At 44.4% G+C, this 22825-nt stretch overlaps 1 protein-coding gene across 1 annotated transcript in view; it reads right to left on the reverse strand.

The window, feature by feature from the left end:
• Nucleotides 1–658: 658 nt before the first annotated feature.
• Nucleotides 659–22825, reverse strand: part of wwc1 (WW and C2 domain containing 1) — a 28316-nt gene continuing 6149 nt past the window's right edge. Inside the window, exons 2-22 of the mRNA XM_069539856.1 lie at nt 19725–19834; nt 19410–19613; nt 18931–19007; nt 18422–18501; nt 14936–15065; nt 13134–13280; nt 12883–12953; nt 12547–12792; nt 10935–11024; nt 9575–10254; nt 7566–7677; nt 7247–7417; nt 6952–7144; nt 6731–6871; nt 6465–6514; nt 6098–6320; nt 5694–5864; nt 5509–5601; nt 4946–5176; nt 4734–4852; nt 659–4339 (exon numbers count right to left, since the gene is read on the reverse strand). Of these exons, the coding sequence (XP_069395957.1) occupies nt 4273–4339; nt 4734–4852; nt 4946–5176; nt 5509–5601; nt 5694–5864; nt 6098–6320; nt 6465–6514; nt 6731–6871; nt 6952–7144; nt 7247–7417; nt 7566–7677; nt 9575–10254; nt 10935–11024; nt 12547–12792; nt 12883–12953; nt 13134–13280; nt 14936–15065; nt 18422–18501; nt 18931–19007; nt 19410–19613; nt 19725–19834 (3406 nt within the window). The 3' untranslated portion in view covers nt 659–4272. The remainder of the gene's footprint in view (nt 4340–4733; nt 4853–4945; nt 5177–5508; nt 5602–5693; nt 5865–6097; nt 6321–6464; nt 6515–6730; nt 6872–6951; nt 7145–7246; nt 7418–7565; nt 7678–9574; nt 10255–10934; nt 11025–12546; nt 12793–12882; nt 12954–13133; nt 13281–14935; nt 15066–18421; nt 18502–18930; nt 19008–19409; nt 19614–19724; nt 19835–22825) is intronic.

Raw genomic sequence — 22825 nt, forward strand, 5'->3', positions numbered from 1 at the left:
GAACAGAGTAAAATAGAGTAGAATGAATAGAATAGAGTAAAATAGAGTAGAATGGAATAGAATAGAGTAGAATGAATAAAATAACATAGAATGGAATGGAATAGAATAGAACAGAACAGAGTAGAGTATAGTAGAAAGGAATGAATAGAATAGAATAGAGTAGAATGAATAGAATAGAATAAAATAGAATAGAATAGAGAAAAATGAATAGAATAGAGTAAATTAGAGTAGAATGGAATGAGTGGAATAGAATAGAGTAGAATGGAAGAGTAGTGTAGAGTAGAATAGAATGAATAAAATGAATTGAATAGCGTAGAATAGAATGGAATAAAGTAGAATGGAATAGAGTAGTGTAGAGTAGAATAGAGTAGCACTAAATTGAATAGAATAGAATGTATTTATCCTCATGTACCAAAAATGTTCAAATACTGTGATGCATCAAATTGTTACTAAAATAACGAAATACTTCAGAAGGTGCCGAAGACCCTCGAGGGACAAAAAGCTCCTGACGCGTCCTTCGTCCTCCATCTTGTGTCAAAATCTGTTTTAAAGCCTTTGTTTTTATTTGTTATAAAGTTGCAACATTTCCTATTGAATGTTTTTGTTAATAAACAGCTCCTGGTTTGATTATAAACAATAAAGAACAAACACGTTCAAATAGAAGAGAAGAACTTTCTTTTTTTTAATTTGTTGTGAAACTACAAAACATGTCGTTGTTTGTTTTTTTTTTGTGCTGGTGAAATATTTACAACTCTGGTCGACAGAACAGTGTCCGAGAATAAAATTCACAGCTTTTCGGGACTCTCGCGATAAAAAGAAAAAAACAAAAAAAACAGGAAAAGCACACCCAAATCACAAAAGTGCAATAAATACATGCTGTATGTTTCTCGTAGTCGCCTCCGTGCTCGTTACCAGCTTCATCACCAGTCGCAACACAAACAGATTCATTAGAATAAAAAATTCATCAAACAAGGAAAAAAAAAATGCACTTAAACTTCAAGAAGAAATTAAATCACAACCTACAGGATGAAAAACAATCGTGACGAACAGCATTTCTTTTATTTTCTGAATGCTCATGATTTGTCAAAATAAAAACCTACATTCCTTCATCCAGACGTTACTGATAACAAGTGTTTTTTTGATTTAAAGGTTAAACAACATTCGATCATGACAAAGTGGATTTTAACGACACAGACGACTACACACAGTCCTATTATTCAAATCTACTCCGTCTACACGCGGAGGAAAATAAAAAATAAACTGTTTACATTTTGAAAATGAACACAAACGTTTCTCCACAGGTTCGACTTCGCTGCGGTCAGATGGTTGTTTGGGCACAAAAAGAAATAAAAGAAGAAAACAGGAAATTAAAAATAACAGTTTATATGTTGCTCTCTACAGAAGATGATTAGAGCTACGTAAAAATAAATTCAGAAAGAATTAAAGACTTAAAAGTTTAACAAGGCCCTGATCGTCTTCCGTACTCTCTGAAGGCACCATCACGACTCCGTAGACTTTCATTCATTTCACAGTGTTCCAGTAATAACCCGCACGAGGCTGCGTTCACCAGCAGGGGGCACTCATGTGACTTTGATTCTGACGTGACGTCAGTCTGAACAGTCGGATCTAAAAGTACGTATCTTTTACACTTCCCCTGGTTCGGCACGTTTTGTCCGATAACGCATGAACTTAAGCTGCTTCGCTACGTGCTAACACACCCACATTCTTTTTAAACACATCGTTGAATCCACGCGTGGACAATAACCCGCAAGGTTCAAAGTTCTTCCCCCTGAAGAAACTCCACCCGTCAAGAAAATGAACTGGTTTTATTTTTGTTTTATTCGTTTTTACTTTAATTTGCCAAAGCGGCGTTTTGATTTCAGTGTGAACACGAGCGGGTAAATCTTTGGTATTGATCTGATTTTGATCGACTGTTCAGACTGATCACGTGTCGGAATCCTGGTCAGATGTTTATTTGCTGCGGAGCGAACGCAGCCTGGTCGTTATCGTCCTCTCAGCGTCTGATTCAGTTTCCAAACGTGAATTATTTTTCACCACAAGGCGACGTGAGTCTTCTGTTGTGTGATCATCATGAACGTGAAGGATACGTGTTACTTTCATAGACATCGTTTGTGCAAAGATATATTCCTACTTCTACCTGAACGTGGTGAAACAATCACTGGTTCTGTTTTCAGTATTTATTTATCGTAACAACGAGAATTAAAACGTTTTCTAAGAGGGACGTACAAAGAAGGAAACAGGAAGTGGAGACATTTCTAAAGGTCAAAATCAAAACCTCCTCCGTTGGTCTTTTAAAGAATGAAGGCGACAGATGCTCAACAGGATTCTCTGATCTTTTTTTTAAAGCTGCTGCGTTTCTACGAACAGTTCAAATAAGACACATCTGGAATGACGACGACAGCAGCATCCGGACTTCTGTCAGCAACATTCGAGTTTTCACCGGGAACAGAAAGATGACGACGAAGCGTTTGTGTCACGTGGGCGGATCAGTAACACACGTTTAGCATGGCGACCCAGCACAAGCGTCATGGTGTCGGTTCACACCTCAAATTATAAAATATAATTGAATGGAATCTAAATTATTTCTGAAAGAGTCAGATTGAATGTTTCTTTTCTCCACCGACTCCTGAAGCAAAGATCGAGCTCTGCAGCTGAAGACGTGCGTCTGACGCTACGAGAGCCGAGAGAGTCAACCGAAACAATAAAGTTATGATCCAAATGAACAACATTGAGTTTAAGACGTTTGCTTGGGCACCGTGTTAATGTGCAGAACTAAGAATATCCAGTTACAGAGAGAAAACATCAGGATTATGAAAACCTGACGAAACAGTATTTAATCAGCCAATCAGAGTGAAGCTCAGGAGAACGTCTGTCTTCCTACTGGCTGCTGGCGAGTTCTCGTGATGGGGGCGGGGTTTTAGTCACTTCCAGTCAAACAATCAAAGAATCAAGTTCACAGTCATCAAAACACATCGGATCTTCACTTCCTGCGTTTTTCAACAACAATCATTCCAGCACGTTTTTTTTTTTTTTTTTTAACTTTACCTCGAGTTTCTTAAAGTGCAGACTATCCGATCAACTACCTGAGTGTTAGTGCTGTTTCTACATCTCCATGAGTGTGTGTGTGTGTGTGTGTGACAATCGTGACAACACAGGAGGAGTCACATCCAGTTCTTTTTGTCGTGTTGGTAAAGAGTCCAGTTTTTTCTTCTGCGAGTTATCGTGTTGTAAGAATCAGACGATACAAGACTGTGCACGTCAGACACGCTTCAGGAGGTCGACCCAGTGACTGTGTTTGATATGGAAATATTCAAGTTATAATTCTTAAGATTTCAGTCCTCGATGATTTGGTTAGAAACGACACGTGTTTCGACCACCAGGGGTCAGTAAACACCAAGAGAAGTGGAAATACAAGACAAGAACAACTGTGTGAGTACGAGATGCGATCAAAACCGACAGCGTCGTCTTAAATCGTGTAAAAATGGGTTTTGACGTGAAACAATCTGAATTATAACTTTAAGGAAACAGAGAAATAAACTGTGCAGCTCCGCTGGTTACAAACAACGACTGTCAGAGAAAACCGAGCTGCTCTCAGATCCATGTTCACATGTGCGGAGGAGATGCACGAGTGTCTGGTGAGGAAACACAATAACAACATTTTGTAAAGGAAAAAACCAAGTGTGTGCTTGTACGTTTGTCTGAGTATAAAGTTTTCAAAAACACATTGTTTTAACTATCAAATATCTCTGAGGAGCAGATATTTCTTTTAGTTTCATCACCGGCTGAAGCTGCTTTTCTTTCCTCTCGTACCGTCGTCTGATTTCATTTTGTGCTACCGATAAACATAAAGTTTATTCTTTATGTCCCAATGTGCCGTTTTAGTACAAAACTCTTTGTACGCAGCTGAGTGACTTTGTGCTGGAATGATTTTAAAAGCCTATAAACATCCTGTTAGTAACAGAAACACAAAGACATGAAGAGACATGAACAGAGTGAAATAAAAACGAAAGCAGTGCTGTCACTAATTTACAAATGAACACTATCCACAGTAGAAACAAGCTCTTTTTTTAAAAATCTGTTTCTTCACGTTTTTTTTTTGTTTGTTTTTCTACTAAAACATATCGTATACTTTTTAAATTCTTCATAACACCGCGAAAAACATTTGCTTCATTTGTGGGAACAGCAGGTTAAGACTGGGGGGGGTATGGTGGTGGTGGGGGGTGGGGGTGGGGGGTACTTTGAAATGCTTCTCTACACGTTGTCGGCTGGCAGGTCGGGGATGCTGGTCTTTGCTCGTGTGAAGAACGCCATCTTCTCTCTGGAATCACACGGAATAAAAGAACTGAAGGTCAGTGAACGAGCCGTGAAACAATGACGATTTAAACTTTGCAACAGAGCAACAGCGCCCCCTGCTGCCACACTTCATTCTGATGGGCTCCCTCTGGTGTTCAATTAGAGAAACTCGACCTCTTTTATTGAAAACAAAAAACTGCTGTTAATGCTAATGCTGGCTATGTAGCTATAGCTGAATCTTAAATCAACACTGCAACTCTTTTATACCATAAAACAGCAGTTTGATTAAAATTAGTTTGATGGTTCACTGAACATCTGTTCTCGCTCTTTGTAACTGTGGCGAGTGGCTGCAGGGGGCGCTACAGCTGATTTCCTGCCCTGATACACCTGAGGAACATGTGAGCTGCTGTGTCTCTCACCTGAAGGTCTGGACCTCAGGAACCTCATTGCGGCTCTGGCCCCTGATCTTGTGGACGTCCTTGGCTGCTGCTCGCATCATCTTCTCCACTCGTTTCTCCTGCAGCTGCTCCTCTCGAGTCTGAACAGGAAGACGAGCGAGGAGACGTTCACTTCAGACATAGTAAGCGGATGAACTTCCTGTGGACTGATTCCATGCATGACGGTCGCTCACCTGTTTCTCCGCCTGCTTGAGGAGGAGGCGGAAGCGTTCGTCTTCTTGGACCCAGGCGGGCAGCTCTCTCTGGCCCTGCTGTCTCACCTTCTCCAGCTGCGTCTTCAGCTCCCGCAGAACCCGCAGCTCCTGCGCCAGCCGGGCCTGTCGCGTCCGAGAAACCTGCAGGTCCAACTCCAGGTCCAGAGACGTCCGCAGGAGCCCGTCCAGACCTTTAACCTGCACAGGAGGCTGCAGAGAGGACGGGAAAATAAGTAAGAACAAAAATAACATCGCAAAAAGGTTTAACATTTGTGACTACAACATTTACTGGAAACATGAGGAGGAAGGAGGAGGGTGAGGAGGAGAAGAAAAGAGAAGTGGAATAAGGAAGTGGAATAAGGAAGAGGACAATTCAGAAGAGAAGATGAGAAAGAGGAGGAATTGAAGGCAGAGGAGTAAGGGGAAAAGACAAGGAGGAAGAGGAATATGAGGTAGAAGAGAAAAAGAGGAGGAAGAAGAAGAAAGGGGGATAGAGTAGGAGAAGGAGGAAGAAGAAGAAGGTATACAAAAGTTGTTTCCACCTTCTTCATGCGCATGCTTCGTCTCTCGGAGGCGTTTCTGACGAACGGCGACTTCTTGGAGAGCGTGGAGCTGTCGCTGTCACTGCGGTTTATCTGACAAGAGAAGAAGAAGCAAACAGAGATAAAACCGTGATGTTTCACTTCTGCTGATCATCGCTGACTTCATCGCTCCGCTGGTCTCTCACCCTGCAGATGTACTGGCTCTGAGGTCCGGGGGAGAAGGTCTTGGAGCGGATGATGGTGTTCCCTCTCATGAACGGGTTCTGCTGGTGGACGTCGGGGCGCCGCTCTTTGGGCCGGACCACGGAGCAGTGGTGAGATGACGACAAACCGTCTATACTTGTCTCCTTGTTCACCTGGACGAAGAAAACAAAGCAGTGATGAAGAGGAGGAGCAGTTTAATTTATTGTCCAGATAATCACATCAACGTCACCGAGTTTTACAAAATCTGAAAGTTTAAGTTCCAGTTTGTGACGTTTCTTCATTTGATTATTTGACATTGGTTGAACATGGCTCTTTTTTTTTTTTCCTGGTTTTTATGAGGAAATAAAAATCAACCACAAAACTACTGAAGATAAAACACAGTTACCTTCTCTGGGATCCTTGATGCTGCTGCTGCTGCTGCTGCTGCTGGAGGAGGAGGAGGAGGAGGAGGAGGTTTAGTTGCCTCCTCTTCCTCCTCCTCTTCTTCTGCTTCCCATCGGCTGCTGTCGGGATAAAACTCATCCTCCTCCTCCTCCAGAGGCCCCACTTCCCCCACGCCATTTCCTTCTTCATCATCAAACAGGTCCGCCTCCAGCGTGTCACCGTGCCTAAGAGTGACCCACAGTTAGAAGACGAGGAAGACGAGGACAGGAACTAGATGTGAATTCTTTCCCTTCCACCAAGTTCACTGGAAATCTGTCTGGTAGCTTTTGTTCAATCCTGCTGAGGAACAACTTTTAACAGACACTCACCACTCGTCGTCCTCAGAAGCTCCGACCGTGTCACTGCTGGAAACACGAGTCTGAAACACATTTATATCTGCGTTGATCCTCAAAGCTTACAAAACGTTCTTCCTGTTTAATGCAAACTAATATTGTAATTTATCTAATGACCTTTAAACAACACAGGACACAGTAAACAGTGGTACTAGATTAAAAAAAACTTTTTAAATTTAATTCTTTGGTTCAATAAGTTTGATCAGTGACCACTGGGAGGCAGCCTCTCCCCCCGTCATTACCCTGTCCGAGCCGCCGGCTGCTCTGCTCTCCTTGTCCTTGTTGTTGATGTCAGGCATGTAGGCGCGGCTCAGCAGGTTGTACCACTTTGTGCGTCTCTCATCCGAACAGCTGACATCAGCCAAACTGATCTGAGCGCCCGCCTGGAGAAAGAGGCAAGATGGACGGAGGTTAGACAGAACGAGCCCAAGAAAGTTCACATTCATCGTCTCCACACACTCACCAGACACTCTTCATGGCCGGACTTGCTGGTGGTGCACACGTCCACCCTCAGGGTTTTCTGGCGCAGTGCACCATGGGATATCTGCACGCCGAACACCTCATTGAGCTCCACGGTGTCTTGAAACAAAGAGCCGCGTGTTCGGAACAGGCAGCGGGTGGTCTCCACGCAGGGCAGCACTGCCACACGCACATACCTGAGGAAGAGACGCAGGCAGCGGCGTTAGACGCATGATGCTAACAGGAAGAGGTTCTTCTACACATTTAAAGTGACGTCTAACACAACCAAGAGTTTGTACATTTTCTGGTCAGCCGGCAGACAGAGGGCGCTGCAGTTGGACAGCTGCATGACGTAGACGGTGAAGCGCTGGTCTCTGGACTCGTAGCGGAAGCCGAGCTGCACCTGAGAGCAGTCGGGTTCCAAACGCTCCTCGTAGGAGCTGAGGAGGAGGTCGGCAGGGAGGCCCGGCCTGGAGGGAACACAAACACACACTTACATCATGAATATCACATTATCATGTTCAATCACATACATGCAGGAAAGGAAAATGTGTATTTATACACAGATAGGATCCATAGAAAAGACCACGTTCGAGCAGCGACTGTTCACCGTCGTACCTGCGCTCTGAGGGCTCGTACACTCCACTGTCACCGGCCACCGACTCGTCAGACACCGCAGAGGACACGCCCATCTTCTTCAGCACCGCCCCCCTCACCTGAGGAGCCGAGTCTGAGAAACAAAAAGGAAGGAAAAGATGCGTGTTAATGATAAATGAAGATAATCTTGGATGTTCTGTTGATAATTTTATAGAAACTACACTTCTGAATATTTTTCTTATCAATAGTTTTCCTCGATCACTGGCACATGCAGAATAAAAAGAATCAAGTATTGGCCCGACCATCTTGACCAAACCCCACCCGAAACAAATAACGTCTTTGTCCGAACCCCCCCCCCCCCGTCAGGCTCGGATCAGGGACACGCTCTTCTGCACATAAAGACAATGACTGTCGGGCTCCTGTCTGTGACGTTAGAGAGTAACATGTTGAGAGCAGAGAGCTGGAAACCAGACACCTCCTTGTCCACCTTTCTCCTGCAGCTGCAAGGAGGAGTCACGTTCAGCTCCAAACTTCACCCGAGCCTCGACACGGTTCATCTTCAGTTCTTACAACAAACAATGACTTTCATTTTCACTCTCTGCCGCTGACGTAACGTTGCGTCTCCTGTGACGCTCGAGTCTGTTTTCTTCATGAGTCCAGAAGCTGCCTGAGAATGTTCAGGATTATCACTTTGTCTCAGTCACAGTTGTCTGAACACAAACGTTTTCAGTTTACAAACAAACGAGGATTTAACATGATGAAAGAACCGTTCAACTCATTTCAGTTATGGAACATCACAGTTGCTATGGTTACACCAGTTTTCCAGCCTCTACATCAGACACTTGTGTAAACTGGTCTGGTTTTAGTTTGAAATCTCTGGGGTTGCGTTTTAGTTTGGACGAACAGAAACGGAGACTTCTGTAAACAATGTCGATGACGCCCACCTTCTCTTCCTGATTGGTTCTCATCAGTCACGTGACTCGACTACCAGCGGTGAAGACAAAGTGTCGCTAACACTTCCTGTCCGTGACAGTTCCACCTCGTCGCTGCTCCAAGAAAAGAAAATCTCTGCTCTGACTTTAGACCATCAATGTTCCTCGTTTGTGGCAATCTGCTTCCTGTTTACACCACATGACCAGTGGACGTGAACGGTCATGTGACGTGTGTTAGTGTGGACGGAGATTATTACTGATACAGAGTTAAAACACTCGTCTGGAGAATTTAGCTTTAAAATGTAAATATAGACGTTTGGATGGAGCCGGGAAGCAGCCACTGACAGAAACACACACTGACAGAAACACACAGACACACACAGGAGCTGTAATCCAACACCTCTCTAACCTTCACCTCCTCTCTCCTGTCAGGTTTCACTCACCCTATTAAATTTCCACACACACGCGCACACGCACACGCACACGCACACGCACACACACACACACACACACACACACACACACACGGAGTATTCCTGGTGTCCTGCTGTCCAATAAAGTTGTAGCGTTGAGAGATGAAGCTGTTACATCACCTCGTGCACCCCCCTCCTCTCTGCAGATAATTCATCATCGTTCTCATCTTATTAACTGGAGATCACTTCAGAGCTGTTACACCACCTCCCCCCACCCCCTCTCAGAGTCGCTCGCTTATTTAACGACGAGTCCATTTTATGGTATTATTTAGTTTTATACGAGTCATAACTCATCTTCATCATTCGTGTGTTGTGATGAGGTTTCTGTGAAGAGGGTAACTGTGGATCAGTTCATTAAAAAGTTTGGAAACTTTGTGAAAAATCACTAATTTAACTGTTGCCTTCGTCCTAACATGGAGCACAGACTGTAAATAAAGACGGGTAAAGATGGACGAGCTCCTCAAGTGACGCTGTATCATCGGTATCTCTTCCAGCCGATTGGTCACATGTGTGATCTTTACTCAGTCTGTGTTCACGACTGTTTTTCTACTCGCTGATGATTAATTGTACTGATTCATGTACTGGTTGAAAACACAGGATGCAGTTCTAAAAACTTCCTGTTTACCTTTGACGTCCCCGCTAAGCGTGGTGTTGACGTTCTGCTTCTCCTCCAGCCCACCGGAGCCCTCGCGCTCATCCTGCCGCTGCTTCTGAGCGTCCAGGCTGAGCTCCAGCTCTGTGAGCCTACTGTGAAGCTCCAGGTCCAGGCCTAAACCGCCGGGTCCTGTCTGTCCCGCAAATGTCTCACCGGACAGGAAACTAGTGTCTGTGACCAGCGGTGAGCACGGCGGCGATAGCGAGGAGAGGGACGAGCGTGGCGATAAAGAGCTCATGGAGCGGGGGGTTTCTGAGAGTCTGAGGGCCTGGATCCTGGACGACCCCAGCTCCGCTCCTCCGCCCCCTGCGCTCCCTCCAGCTGAGAACTCCGTGTCTCCTCCCAGCCCTCCCGTTTTGCCCTCGGGCCTCACGGCGTCCCTGCCTCCACAGCCCGTCACCACTTCGTGCTCGTGGATGGTGGTGATGGAGCTGGAGGGGCGGTAGCCGCCCTGGCCGCCCTCCTGCAGGAGGCTGTCCAGCTTGTTCTGGAAGTCCGGGTCGGCCAGCTCGGGCTGCTCCAGGTAGATGTCGGTGAAGCTGAGCGAGGAGGTGGAGCCCAGGCTGGAGGTGGTGGCGAGGGAACCGCGGCTCGACGTCAGAGATCCTCGACTGCTGCCGGAAGAACACGACAAGGTGCTGGCTGAGAGGCTGCAGGGAAGAGCGAGAGAAAACCAGAAGAGTTAGAATCTACGACGAAGACACTTCAACCGTTTGATAAAATAAATCTACTGTTTCTAAACAGAACTTGTTAATGTGAGGTCATCGTGAAAGCTGCATAGAAAACAGCTTCACACTTTCAACATTCATCAAGGACGTGTCCAAACTGGTTGACTCATCGCTGCTGTAACGACAGATCAGTCATTAAAGCAGTAGCGGCTCATTTGTTGCTTTCTCTTTGAGACTGAACTGATGACGGAACAAAAGAGACGTGAGGTGAGAACAGAAACACGGAGAGAACGTCGACCTTTTAGTTTGAACTTGGAAACCAGCAGCGTGAAATATTTAACAACATTCTTCCTGAGATTCTTACTGCAGGTTTGCATCATCTCAAAATCTCAAAAAACACTGAGCTCTGAGCTGAATTTAGATGAAATGAGATTCACTGAGAAAGTCGAGGGGAAAAAAACAAGTTTCATCTTTCACCAATGTTCGGTCATCAGAGGTTAAATATCCGGAGCAACATCTGTGTTCTCACATTCAGAACCTCCGGAACATTTCAGCGACACGTCTCCTCTGCGTGAACGTCTCCTCTTCTTCATTTGTAAAGCGATTAAACAGCTTTTAAAACGAAGAGCTAGCCTGAATAATCAGGAATCCCATGAACAGACCTTTTGAGTTGAGTGTGTAGTGACGTAGCGAGTCGAACCGTCTCCTCCAGCTCCCGGACCAGTTTGTTTCTTTTGCAGTGAAGTCGCAGCCTGAAACGACAGAAAATGAAAAAACCTTTGTTCAATAACGGAGCGTCTCTATCACGTCGCTCTGCTTTATATTCAGGAAGATTGAAAGAAAAAAAAAAAAAACGTAATCTCTGCAAACACTGGAGGTGTGAGCAGCTGAGGGGACGTTAACGGATGTGACACGGCGGCAGCGACGCGTTCAGGTGTCACCTGTTTGTTGGAGCTTTGTTTGGAGGAAACCGGTCCATTAACAGAAGATAATATGATCCACAGTTTGAGAGGAAACTAGTGGAGATCAAGTCACAGAGTGCGACTGTGTGTGTGTGTGTGTGTGTGTGTGTGTGTTCCTGCTAACCTGTGTTTCCTGTCACATAACTATTCCTCTGTTATGCTCATGCTCACACTTCTCAGCCCCGAGCCAAAGACGTGACGAAACTGAAATCTGCTCAAAGTTTCTAAAACATTCCAGTGCTGAAGAATTGCTTTTTATTTATTTTTTTTTTAAATCAGACATTGATCCAAATGTATTAGTCTGTTTTGTCTTCTGTCAGAATTCAGATGTTGGGACGGGATTTACATTTATTAACTCTGGATTATTTTTGCCTCACGGTTTAACAGATTTACCAACAAGTCATTTATGTTGTGCAGAATATAAATATATTTAATAATATTCAGTTAATCTTTGAGTCGAAGTGAACAGACTTTAATTTAACCTGTTTAATCTCTTTAACCAGCTGATTATATTTGATGTTATTTTATTTTTCTTATTATGGTTTCATCACAATGTTTTAACTGTTTACATGACGCACTTTGACATCTGATTTATGTTTTACCCAAAAATCTTTCAAATGCTCTAAAAACCAAATTTTTTAACCTGTGTGTGTGTGCGTGCGTGTTTTGTTAGTTTTGCTGTATGAACGACATTCTCCATGTTTGTCTCATCATGACCTAATCACAGCGAAGCCTCTGATTGGTCAGAACACCTAAAAGCATTTGAGTGGGTGTGAAGAAAGAACTAAAGGACGGACTCGAGGTTGGTGAACGTGACATTTTCAGTGTGTGCGCATATTTCTGGTGTCAGCAGGAGAACGCTGGACTACAGGGCTTCCTTTTATGACCTGGCTCGGTGGCGCCTCGGGTTTCAGAATCAGGAGACAAGACACAAAGAGCAACTGAGCTCAGGTAGAGTCTGACCTGAACTCAGAACAACAAGAGTCCTGTTAGAGCAGGAGGAGGAGGAGGAGCGGTGGTTCTGGTTTGCTGATTTTGAGGGAAGGAGAAAGGAGGATGAAGCAATAAAGAGGAGAGGAGGGTGAATCAGAGTCGAGTAAATGTTATAAATACTATTTAAATCAATAAAGCAACAATACAGATGCGGTTCTTCTCATAATTTAGCTGAAAACCAGAAATGTGGAACTTGTTGATGACGGGTATCTGAGGGAACCTGCTCCTGGTTCTTGAAGAAGTGAATCTCTGATCTGATCTCTGCGACTGAAATGAAGAGCTCAAACTGATCTGGTCCAGCCGCCCTCCCCCGCCTCACCTCTCGGTCAGAGCCTTGCTCTGGTTGTCTCTGGCGGCCTGCAGGTCTCTCTCCAGACGTTTCTTCTCCGACTCCAGCTTCTCTGCGTCGTTGGGCTCCAGCCGCTGGCGGGGGCTGATGTACTGCAGCTCCTTCAGCAGCTCCTCCTTCTCGTTGATGAGGATGAGACGATCTCGCTCGGGGTCCAGCAGCCCCGGCCACGCCTCGCTGTCCAGTTTGGCTATCTGCACCTCGATGGTGGCGATCCTGTGTGAGGAGAGGAGACAGATGGTGAATGTGAAGGACAGAGACACACAAAACACAAACTCCTCACTGGCCTGTCAAAGTGACGACTACCTTCTCTTGGCCTCCTCGTACTTCAGACTCAGACGAACCTTCTCCGCCAGTTTGTTGCTGCTGGTTATGAACTAAAACAAACGACATGAGGTAAATGTTAAAACACATAAATTAGAATAAACAAACAAGATGTGGAATACTTTGAATCAAAACGCTGAAGTGCAGCGGACTTTCTGTCTTTGCTGTGACGTCATCGCTGCCCTGTGAAGTTTAAAACTACGTCCTGGTCTTTCCGGACGCTCCACACTCACCTCTGCGGGGATGTCGGTCTGAGAGCCGGCGTCCGAGTAGAGCCGCGGGATGGACAGCTCCGAGTTGGCGAGCGAGGGACTGCTGCCCCACAGGTCCTGCTGCGATCCAGAGTCCAGCTGGAAACCGTCCTTCAGCACCGCCAGTTTCTGCACGAACACGAAAAGGATGAGATGAGCCACAGAGGATGAGGAGAGAATGACTGTTTGATAAAATACAAACATCTTAAGATGATATCCGTCAAATATGATTCAAGATCAAAACTTTCATCAGATCTGGTTCTTGATCCGGTTTCGTGCCAGATTCTTGAATCTACTGAACCAAACCTTGTTTAGAACAGTTTTGTAATGAAGGACACGTCATCATCAGAGGACGGAACGCGAAAAGACGACAAAGCTCTTTCTGATCAGTGGGACCTGATGTGAGGATGGTTTTTTTTTTGGTTTAAGCTGGAAACCAAATTTTCAGGTTCTGAACTGACACACACACACACACACACACACTGACACACACACAGAGCTGTCAGCTGCACATGGTACGGGGGGGGGGGGACAAGTGCACAGAGCAGATTATGTTTTATTGAAAACACTCTCCTTCCACTGACGCCTAAAAAATCTGCAGCTTTCTCTGATAAGACCTGGTGTCACACATCTACATGGATATATTTACGACTTGTGTCTAATGTTTAGGACATTAATGATAATTATTTTTGGGTTTTTAACTTCTCCACATTATCTGTTTAATATGTCGAGCAGATGCAGCAGCTAAAGTTAAAACCTGGAGAAGTTAAAACTTTATTTTCTAATAAATATCCAGACTCAATAAACCGTTGTTTGTCAGTTGATGCATCAGAAGCAAACAACGAACAGATTTCATGTTCGTCTCTGCAGAGAAAGTACATCGTACATCTGCCGCCAAGTCCCATCATGCATCTTTAATAAACTCTGCAGCCCGTGGAGGACACACGGACGAGTTCACACAGGAACGCTGTCACACACAGTCGAAGGACGGGGGGGGAAGAGGAGGAGAGATGACAAACTAGGTGGAAAACACCTTCAACACATCAGAGGCCAGATTAGATAAAAAATAATACTCATTTATTTCTTTAAGGTGTTTCATAGTTTAAGTTTTACATTAAGATCTTTAGTAAACTCTCAGGGCGAATTTTAAAGATGGTTGTAAAGGAGCTCTGTGGTGCATCGTGTGTTCTGCTGATGTTTTCAAGGATCCTGCTCAAAACTGTTGACCTGCAGCCACAGTGTTTCTGCTTTCAGGACGACTCCTCGCCGCTCGGGCCCCCCCCCCCCACAGGCCGTCATCAGAAACGACTGAGGTGTGACAGTAAAGCTCCACCTGCAGCCTCCACTCACCTCCATCACTAAATCTGCTTCAGTGCGTCTGGCTTGTTTTCCTCCCGGCAGTAAAATGTAAAGTGTTTTAACACGAGAGCAGGCTCTCCTGAGAGTCGTCTGACGACTCCTGTTCCTCGCCTCGTTCGCTTGTTTATACTCCATCTCCTCCTCCTTATAAAGGCTCTGTTATATTCCCTCCTTCATGAAGAGAAATCACTTCTTTTCCCTGCTCTTTACTGTCGCTTCGCTGCAGAGTCAGCAGATCGTTTATCATCCTGAGGTTTTCAGCACTTTTCATCGGACTAATAAAACCGAAGAGGATCCAAACGCAGGAGGAGGAGCTGCTCCACAAACATGCAGGCGACATCTTTTATTTTGTAAATAAAACTTAAACCAATATTTGGGATGAGTCCACTTATTCTTTGTTTCCATGGAGATGAATCTGACTGTACCTGCATGAGTTCCTGTTTCTCCTTCTCTCCGGAGCTGATGGCGTCTCGGATGGAGCGGACCTCGCTCAGGATGGCCTGCGCCTCCTGCAGCTTGAAGCCGTACGAACTGTTCGACACCTTCTGGTCGATCCTGGAGGAACAATGGAGGAGGTAGAGGGTGGGGGGTTAACGACAGCATCTTATCGAAATGTTTAAGTCACATGATGGTTCAGTGTAAATGAGATGATTTCTTCATGTTTGCATAGGGAACTGGTTCAGCTTCAGTTCGTGATAAACAAACACACTGACTCTGTTTTGCTAATGAAGTCAACTGTCACACGTAATCTCTCCTCACGAATATTCTCCAAAGTTTCTGAGTTACTGTTCGTAACGGACTGAAAACTGTGGAGCAGAAGGAAGGTTATCTGTGTTTAAACAGTGTCGGAGGTTTGAATTTTATGGGACTCAGCCGAGGAGCAGGGCTGCATGTGTCATATCTGTTTTGAGATGCAAATATTAAATGATCCCAACAAACATGACAGTTAATTTCTACTTTACATCGACTGGTTTTATGAATTTAAATTTTTTAAACACTCAATTGATTAAAGTGACGTGTCGGAATAATAAACATTTTACTGGAAATTCATGTGAACTACTCAGAAAGTTGGTAAAAGTTTTGTTACAATATATTTTTTTGACGTCATATATTTACAAAAACATGGTGAACAAAAACAAATGTTAGAAACCTTTAATACTGACGATTAATTAATAGTAAATTAACATCTAATTTGTAATATGATTTAAGGCTAATGTAGAGTGACCTAGATAAGTTGTGTATATATGTGTTGTTTTTACAATCTGAGTTTAAAGTACATAAAGACATTTGGATTATCTGAGGAGCACATGAATGCATCATGAAGTTTTATTCCTGTAACAGATCGTTTCTAGAAAGAGGATTTAATTCTTTATTTTGTTATCTTAGTTTTATTTATTTTAGAAGTTGCTCAGTGTAAAAAGAGAACAGTTCAAAAACAACATCAAACCCCTGAACGAGACTCGTATCACAGGTCGAATCAAACATGTTGGATAGTGTGTCGTTGCCTTCAGGTGAATTTAAACAGTTGAGATAACAATCACATGTTGGTTCAGTGACTTAAACGTTAAACACGTCAGATCAGATCCTGCTTTTATCCGAGAGGACACTGGGACGACCCGGGAAAAACAACCGTCTCAGGCAGCGGTGGCAGCAGGGACTATGTAAACCCTGTCATCGACAAGTCATGCATGCATCTGAATAACAGGTCCGTCCACATTCTTCAGAGAGGGAAGAGGGGGAGGGACGGAAAGAGAGGGAACAAGGGAGAGAGAGAATGAGGAAGCAGCCAAAGGAGCGAGGGAGGGACTTGTCTTTAACAGCAGAGACCAAGGAGCGATCGTCTCCGAGTGAAAACCTTGTTATTAATGTTTTGATACTTGAAATGACAATGACCTCTTTACTAATACAGAGAAACACTGAACACATCCCTCTGAGGCTGGTAACAATCAGGAACTCATATTTTTACAAATATGAATTTCTTTAAATGTTTCCTCAGTGGTTTTATATCGTGTTTCTATAAAAGCAGATTATTTTTACGAGAGCAAAAAGGTTCAAATCAGAGCCCGAATCTTTCAGGAACTAAAATATGAGTCAAGCTGTAAAAACTAGAGTCCAAACTAATATGAAATAAAAAGACAGTGGCCAAAAGTTTATGGACACTGCTTTACACACAGTGTATTCAGATACTGAGTCCAGATTAGTCTTGGTCTGGTCTTACTGGTTTGAACTGGAGCAGAACCAGTCTAGGGGAGTTTAAAAACCTTGAGAGAATAAACCTGATAATGTGATAGAATATCAGTATTGGGCCCCAAAGATCAGTCGTTCTCTCGTCTGAACAACAGAACCAAGCGGCACAGTGTGCAGAGAGGGCCACGCTGTTCTTGTTCTGTATATCAGAAAACATCGCTCTCCTCTGCTCCAGTATTTTGTAAAATCTTATCAGGAGCGGTGTGCACAGCAACATTCCAGCTCGGGCCAATTCGTATTTCTGCAAACAGTGATTGGCTTTCACGCGGCATCTGGTGACTGTAACAGGAGAGGAAAGTCGCAGAGGAATGTCGTCCGACCGCTCTGCCTCAGCTACTCTTTAATCCTCCTGACACCCTCGCTGGGCTGAGCGAGGGAGGACAAACACACCGGACATTCCTGCTCAACTCAACTTTGGACCATCGGCTCTCCAACGAGATTTCAAAATCCGAACCACCGACGGCCTCCTCCTGAGCCTCGGAGCGGCTGCCAGTCAGCTGAGGTGCAGAGGCACTGTAGGTCAGGTGGACTGGGTGTTTCCCCTCACATCCACATTCCTGAGCTGCTGCTCCGCTGGTGTGTTTATGGAGGCGTTAGTGTTTAATGATCTAATGGAATGTGTGATAAAGCTCCAGCAAATAACTGGAGCGATAAGCGGCGGTTTACTGGACGCTCAAATCCCTGAGTAACATTTTTTTACAAGTTCTGAACACATGCTGTTCAACAGAACCCGCAGCAGAGGACGTCTTAACTGCTTCATCCCAACGGCACAACGTTATTCCCACGAATTATTCACAGGCGACCGATTACGACGAATGAAAGATAAGAACCAGGCAAAGATTCTTGAAGACAGATGCGTCACGTTCGGGATTTTAGTTTAGCTTTTCTTATTTCCATTTTGAATCTACACTATTTAAAAAATGTCTTATCTACAAACAACAACAAAAATCAATCATTCACACTCCCGCACATGTGAAAGCTGTTTCCACACTGTGATAGAGGCTCAGTTGTGAAATCCTAACGCCACGTAGAGTGTCTACTGTCACTACAGTCGGACGAGTTGAACTATCGAGTGTCGCGTTGCTGTCGATTCTATCACCTGATTCTATTTCCATCAGTTTCAGGGTTTGATCATTTTAAGAATTTATGTTTGACGAATTTAGAATCTTCGTTGACTTTCAGGGGCTGTTTACGTTTGTGTTTGTATAAATGGTCAGTCGTCTTGTTTCTGACATTTTAAAGACTTCACAATGAATTCATTATTCAAGACAATAATAATTGCTGACATGTTTTCTGACTTTCTGAGCTGACCATTTAAAAAGCTAATTGTAATAAATAGATAAACGACAGAAACCTCTCTGAGGAGGCTGACGAATTCTCTCAGTTCTGCTCTTTACAGTTTCTCAGCAGGAATCTTCAGAGGAAGGTGTTTGTGAATGTGAAGTCTGAGGGAAGGTCACACTAACGTTTGTTATTCAAGTCAGACTCTGACTGTCTTACTTTGCTCATGAAATAAAATCAGGAGCGCCGGTCACAGACCTCAGTGTGAGGATGGAAGCCCAGTGTCAACAAATACATCTGTTAACCTGCACCTCCGGACCACGAACAGCCACAGGAGAGAGAGCTGAGAGGAAGTGTGTGTGTGTGTGTGTGTGTGTACTAACTCTCTGAGGGTCTCGAAGCCTTGTTCTTTGAACTGCAGCTCCTGCTTCATACAGGCCAGGTCCCGCTTCAGCTTGTTCACCTGAGACACGAAGGAGAGGAGTGAAACTGTCAGGGTGTGGAAGGATCCAAAGAAGAAGGCCGGTGACGTTTTTATATTAATTAACCTCATTAAAAAAAAACTCAAACCAAAACTGTGTGAGAAGATTCACAGACTTCTTTGTTCTTAAATCGTACGTTTGCTCAAGTTGCATCTTGAATGGAGATAGTTTGAAAATGAGTTTGTCTTGATTTAATCTTGTTTTATATTTATTTTCTTTCTTGTCATTGTCACTCGATATCTTTAGGTTTTCAGATTTTGTTTTTCAACGCTTTGATGACAAAATGATCAATTTATTAAGCTCAACCGTTGATGAATATAATATTGATCTTCAGGCCTGAACTCCGACAGCTACTGTATGTTTAATAGATCTGGGATCAGCCAACAGGAGGCAGACCAGCAGGCTCTTACCCGACTTTTAGATGTAGCTATCTCTGCTTTCAGGATCTCGGGGTCGTACTTGCTGGAAGACGATGATCTTGAGTTCACTGCAGAAGAAAGATGAAGAAAACAAACAGTAATGTTTAAAGATAACATTACGTAAGTAAAAATAAGAGCAGACAACAGTCAGATTCATGGATCTGATTAAAGATTCAAATCTTTATATTTTTGTTGTTTAAACATCTTTGTTGTTTAAAAAACATCACGAGGGATGATCGTGATCTCATTTGATCCAGAATCCTGCAGCTCTATAATGAAAATGTATAAATGAACGTAATCTTTACGTGGGGTTGATTCACAGAAGGATGACAGGTGTGAGGAGTGTGTAACTGTAACCTGTGTTTTTATTGTTCACTTAAACATGTGTTTGAGGAAGAGTCTCCTCCCCTTGTTTGCATCAGGAGCTTGTTGGTGTCAGGCCGAGCTTCCTCCCTCGCCACGGTACTTACAGCTGGTCTGCGACGTCGTCTTGTCCCTCCACGCGTCGTTGAGCTGCCGGTACTCCTGCTGCGCCAGCCGCAGCCTCTGCTCCTTCACCTGGTAGATCTCCTTCTGGGCACTGAGGGCGTCCCGGGCCACAGCCAGGTAGTCCCGCAGCATGGTCTCCTGCTCCCGCTGCCACTGGGCCCGCGGGTCCTCCAGCTGGGTGCTCTCTGGAAGGACAGGAGGGCGAGAGGAGAATGGGTGCGTGGATGTGGACATGAGACACTCCAGGTATAAACGGAGAGCGATGGGGGCGGTACCAACTGAAGACGTAAACTCACTGGTGTTGTGGTCGACATAGTAAGCTCCAACGAGGGGGTCGTACGCCTCCTCCCAGCCGACCGGCAGCTCATCCCCGATACAGTCGGCAAACGTCAGAGGCTTCGTCTGCCTGAAGAAACAGAATCAGTGACAGATTCAGAATCAGATTCCTCTCCAACGTGACAGACAGTTGAAGATCAGGGTGGTTATCATCGCAGTATTTGACTCAGTGGTAAAAACAGCACATGATGTGTATGTGTGTGTGTGTGTGTGTGTGTGTGTACAGGGGCTGGGGGTGGGTTGTCTGGTGTTTCAGTGAGTCCTCTGTTCACCTCGGAGGAGGAGGGGGGGGGGTCTCTCTCTTGTCGGTCACAATAGGAGGAAACAGACCCGTGGCATTCCACAGGCACCACTGACGCATCGCCTGGAGGTTTCCGGGGCAACCCTGGACCTTACAGCGGCTTCACCGCAGCCGACGGTAAAATCAACCACGTTTACATTTTGTTTTGACGCAACCGAGTCCGAGTGTTTTAACCGACCAAAAATCTGATCCCTCCGGGATTTTGAATCATGTTGTTGTTTAATCTCTAATTCAACAGCAGAAAAAACAAAAGTTAAATGAAGAGAATGCGTCGAGACATGAGAGCCAATATCAGTCACAGGTTATATATTATCTATTTTTACATCTGAAGTGCAGAAATGTTCCTGAAACATTCTGGAGGTGAGAACAAATGTTTTCTGGAACTTGTCGTGCTGCTCTACAGGCTCCGCCCCTTGCCTGAATGTTCCCCACATGTTCCTGTTGTTGTGAACGAGTCGATCTGCTGCTGCTTCACAGGACAAACTACACGTTTTCATTCCATGTCTGAAAACAGCGTCAGGCCGACATATCTGTGTTGGATATTTTTAAAGTCCCTGATATCGATATTCGTATCGTCTCCAAACCTCCACATCGTTGAGGCTCTAGTCGTTACCACCTAACATCAAACTACCGGTTGTCAGTGTGTCGAGGCTCCGTCACCCATCACAGGCACTTTGCGCTCTGGAGCTGTGAAGCTCAAGTGGCTATTGAATGACTGACAGTGAAATGGAGGCTGGGCCGCTGCCGCCAGCTGGTCCTTCGCTGCGAGGGAAACTGGCGAGTTGAGGTCAGCGACTCCCCCTCGGCCCGGCGATTAGAGGACAGGATTTAGCGGGTGAGAGGAGAGAGGAATCAAATAATGGGATACGGACACCCAGCCAGCCAACCGGCCGGCCTTTTTTTTTCTCTGGGATCAGCGGTTGGCAGAAACCTCCCCGTCCTGCAGAGCTAAATTTAGAGCAGAGCTGAGGGGATCTTCTCCGGGCCCCTTTCATTATTCATCGGCTGAAAAAGGAGCCAGTTCGGCAGCGAGTCGCTGCTCAGTGTTTGTGCATCTGCAGTCACGAAACACAAGAGGCAGCAGAGGAGAGAAGCCCAACTCACTTTTACTCTGCTGCTCGTTGTCTCTCATGATTAATTCAATGGTAGTAGTTCGGTAGTGAGCGAGGTCCCGCCCACCTCTCAACCAATCCTGAGTCAGTCTGAGCTGTCAATCATGACGTCTCAACCCATTTATCAGATAATAAATTAAACTGATCAGAAACACTTGAACAAACCTCAGAGAGATAAGAACGACTTGAAATGACAGAAACATCTTTGACAAACTTAGATTTTTTTTACTTTGGTCCATGTCCCATCTGCTCACATGGAGGAGGTTGATGACGTATGCTGCAGCCAGACACCAGGGGGCGATAGAGACACTTTGGCTTCACACCACGGTGCCTCATCTCTTTCAAACACTATTACCGAGTTTTATTTATCCCTTTACATTTTTTAGATTCTACAAATATTCAGTTTGTTTAGAAAATAATTGATTCAAATAATTAACAGCAGCGAGAATCACAACCTGATTAACTGATTATTATCAATCTACAGAAAACTGGTTTAATCATTTCAATCATTTTTCTCTTGTTACAATTTCCATAAAGAAACAAATAATCAAATACCTTTGGGCTGCTGGTTGATATGTTGTATTTCAGTCGAGAGCTTTAATGTCACATGATGGTCTGCGTGTTTTTTAAGAAGCTTATCTGAGACTAAAACTCTGCCAGAGGAAAAAAAAAACGCAGAATTCTTGTGATGTTTTGGCATCAAAGTGCTCGAAAACTGATTTGTGGGATATTAATTGTGGTTTTCACGTCTGCCTTTTGAACCCCCCGACATGAGCCGAAGCAGAGTGCACACACACACACACACACACACATGCACAAACACACGCACACCTCCGCAGGTTCTACACACGGAGGTAAACAGCTCCTGCTCTAATGCAAACTGACAAAGTGAGCGGCAGAGTGCAAACACACAGGGAGGCGAGCTGCATAGCTGAATGTTGAGTCAGAGAAATGCTCATTCAGAGCGGCAAATAAATTCCTCCAGTGGAGTTATGAGGGTTCAGACAGTCAACAGCCGCTCAAAGTCCAACAGCAAAACAATCACATGCACAAATAACGCTCAGAGAACATTTGTCATTTTAAATTAATTACAGCAGAAATTAGCCTCGGAGCGTCTTTTATCATGGTGACAGCTTGTTTTCTGACAGATAACATTCCTTTCACCTGATGATCTGCATTCAACACGTCGCTGAAGGGCGGAGGGATGATATTACTCAGAAGAATTTAGAGGCCGGACTTCATTCTCTGAAAACATCTTTCTTAATTTTACTTTTGGCTTCAGTTTCTTTCTAATTGCCGTCATTCTGCAGGAAGTTTAATTAGAAAAATGGAAATGTTACTCCAGTGTTACCATTCTTTCTTCATAATTAATTTTAAAAATCCTCATTGTCTCTACAATCTGAACGAGCTGAGCTAAAAGGTTATGTCCGTCAAAAAACATAATAAATGATCAAAGCACTGAAATTGTGTAATAAAGGACAAAAATCGGACTCATCAGATTTTTCTAAATAAACAGATTGATCCAAAAGATTAGAGATTACAGGAAAGACATTTTTTTAGGTTTTGAGATATGAACATCTCTCTCTGGCATTACTACATGTTATCAACATGTTCACACGTTATCAACATGATCACACATAACGGGATG

Source organism: Paralichthys olivaceus, chromosome 15 (assembly GCF_024713975.1).
Source record: "Paralichthys olivaceus isolate ysfri-2021 chromosome 15, ASM2471397v2, whole genome shotgun sequence".
Classification (NCBI taxonomy): Eukaryota; Metazoa; Chordata; class Actinopteri; order Pleuronectiformes; family Paralichthyidae; genus Paralichthys; species Paralichthys olivaceus.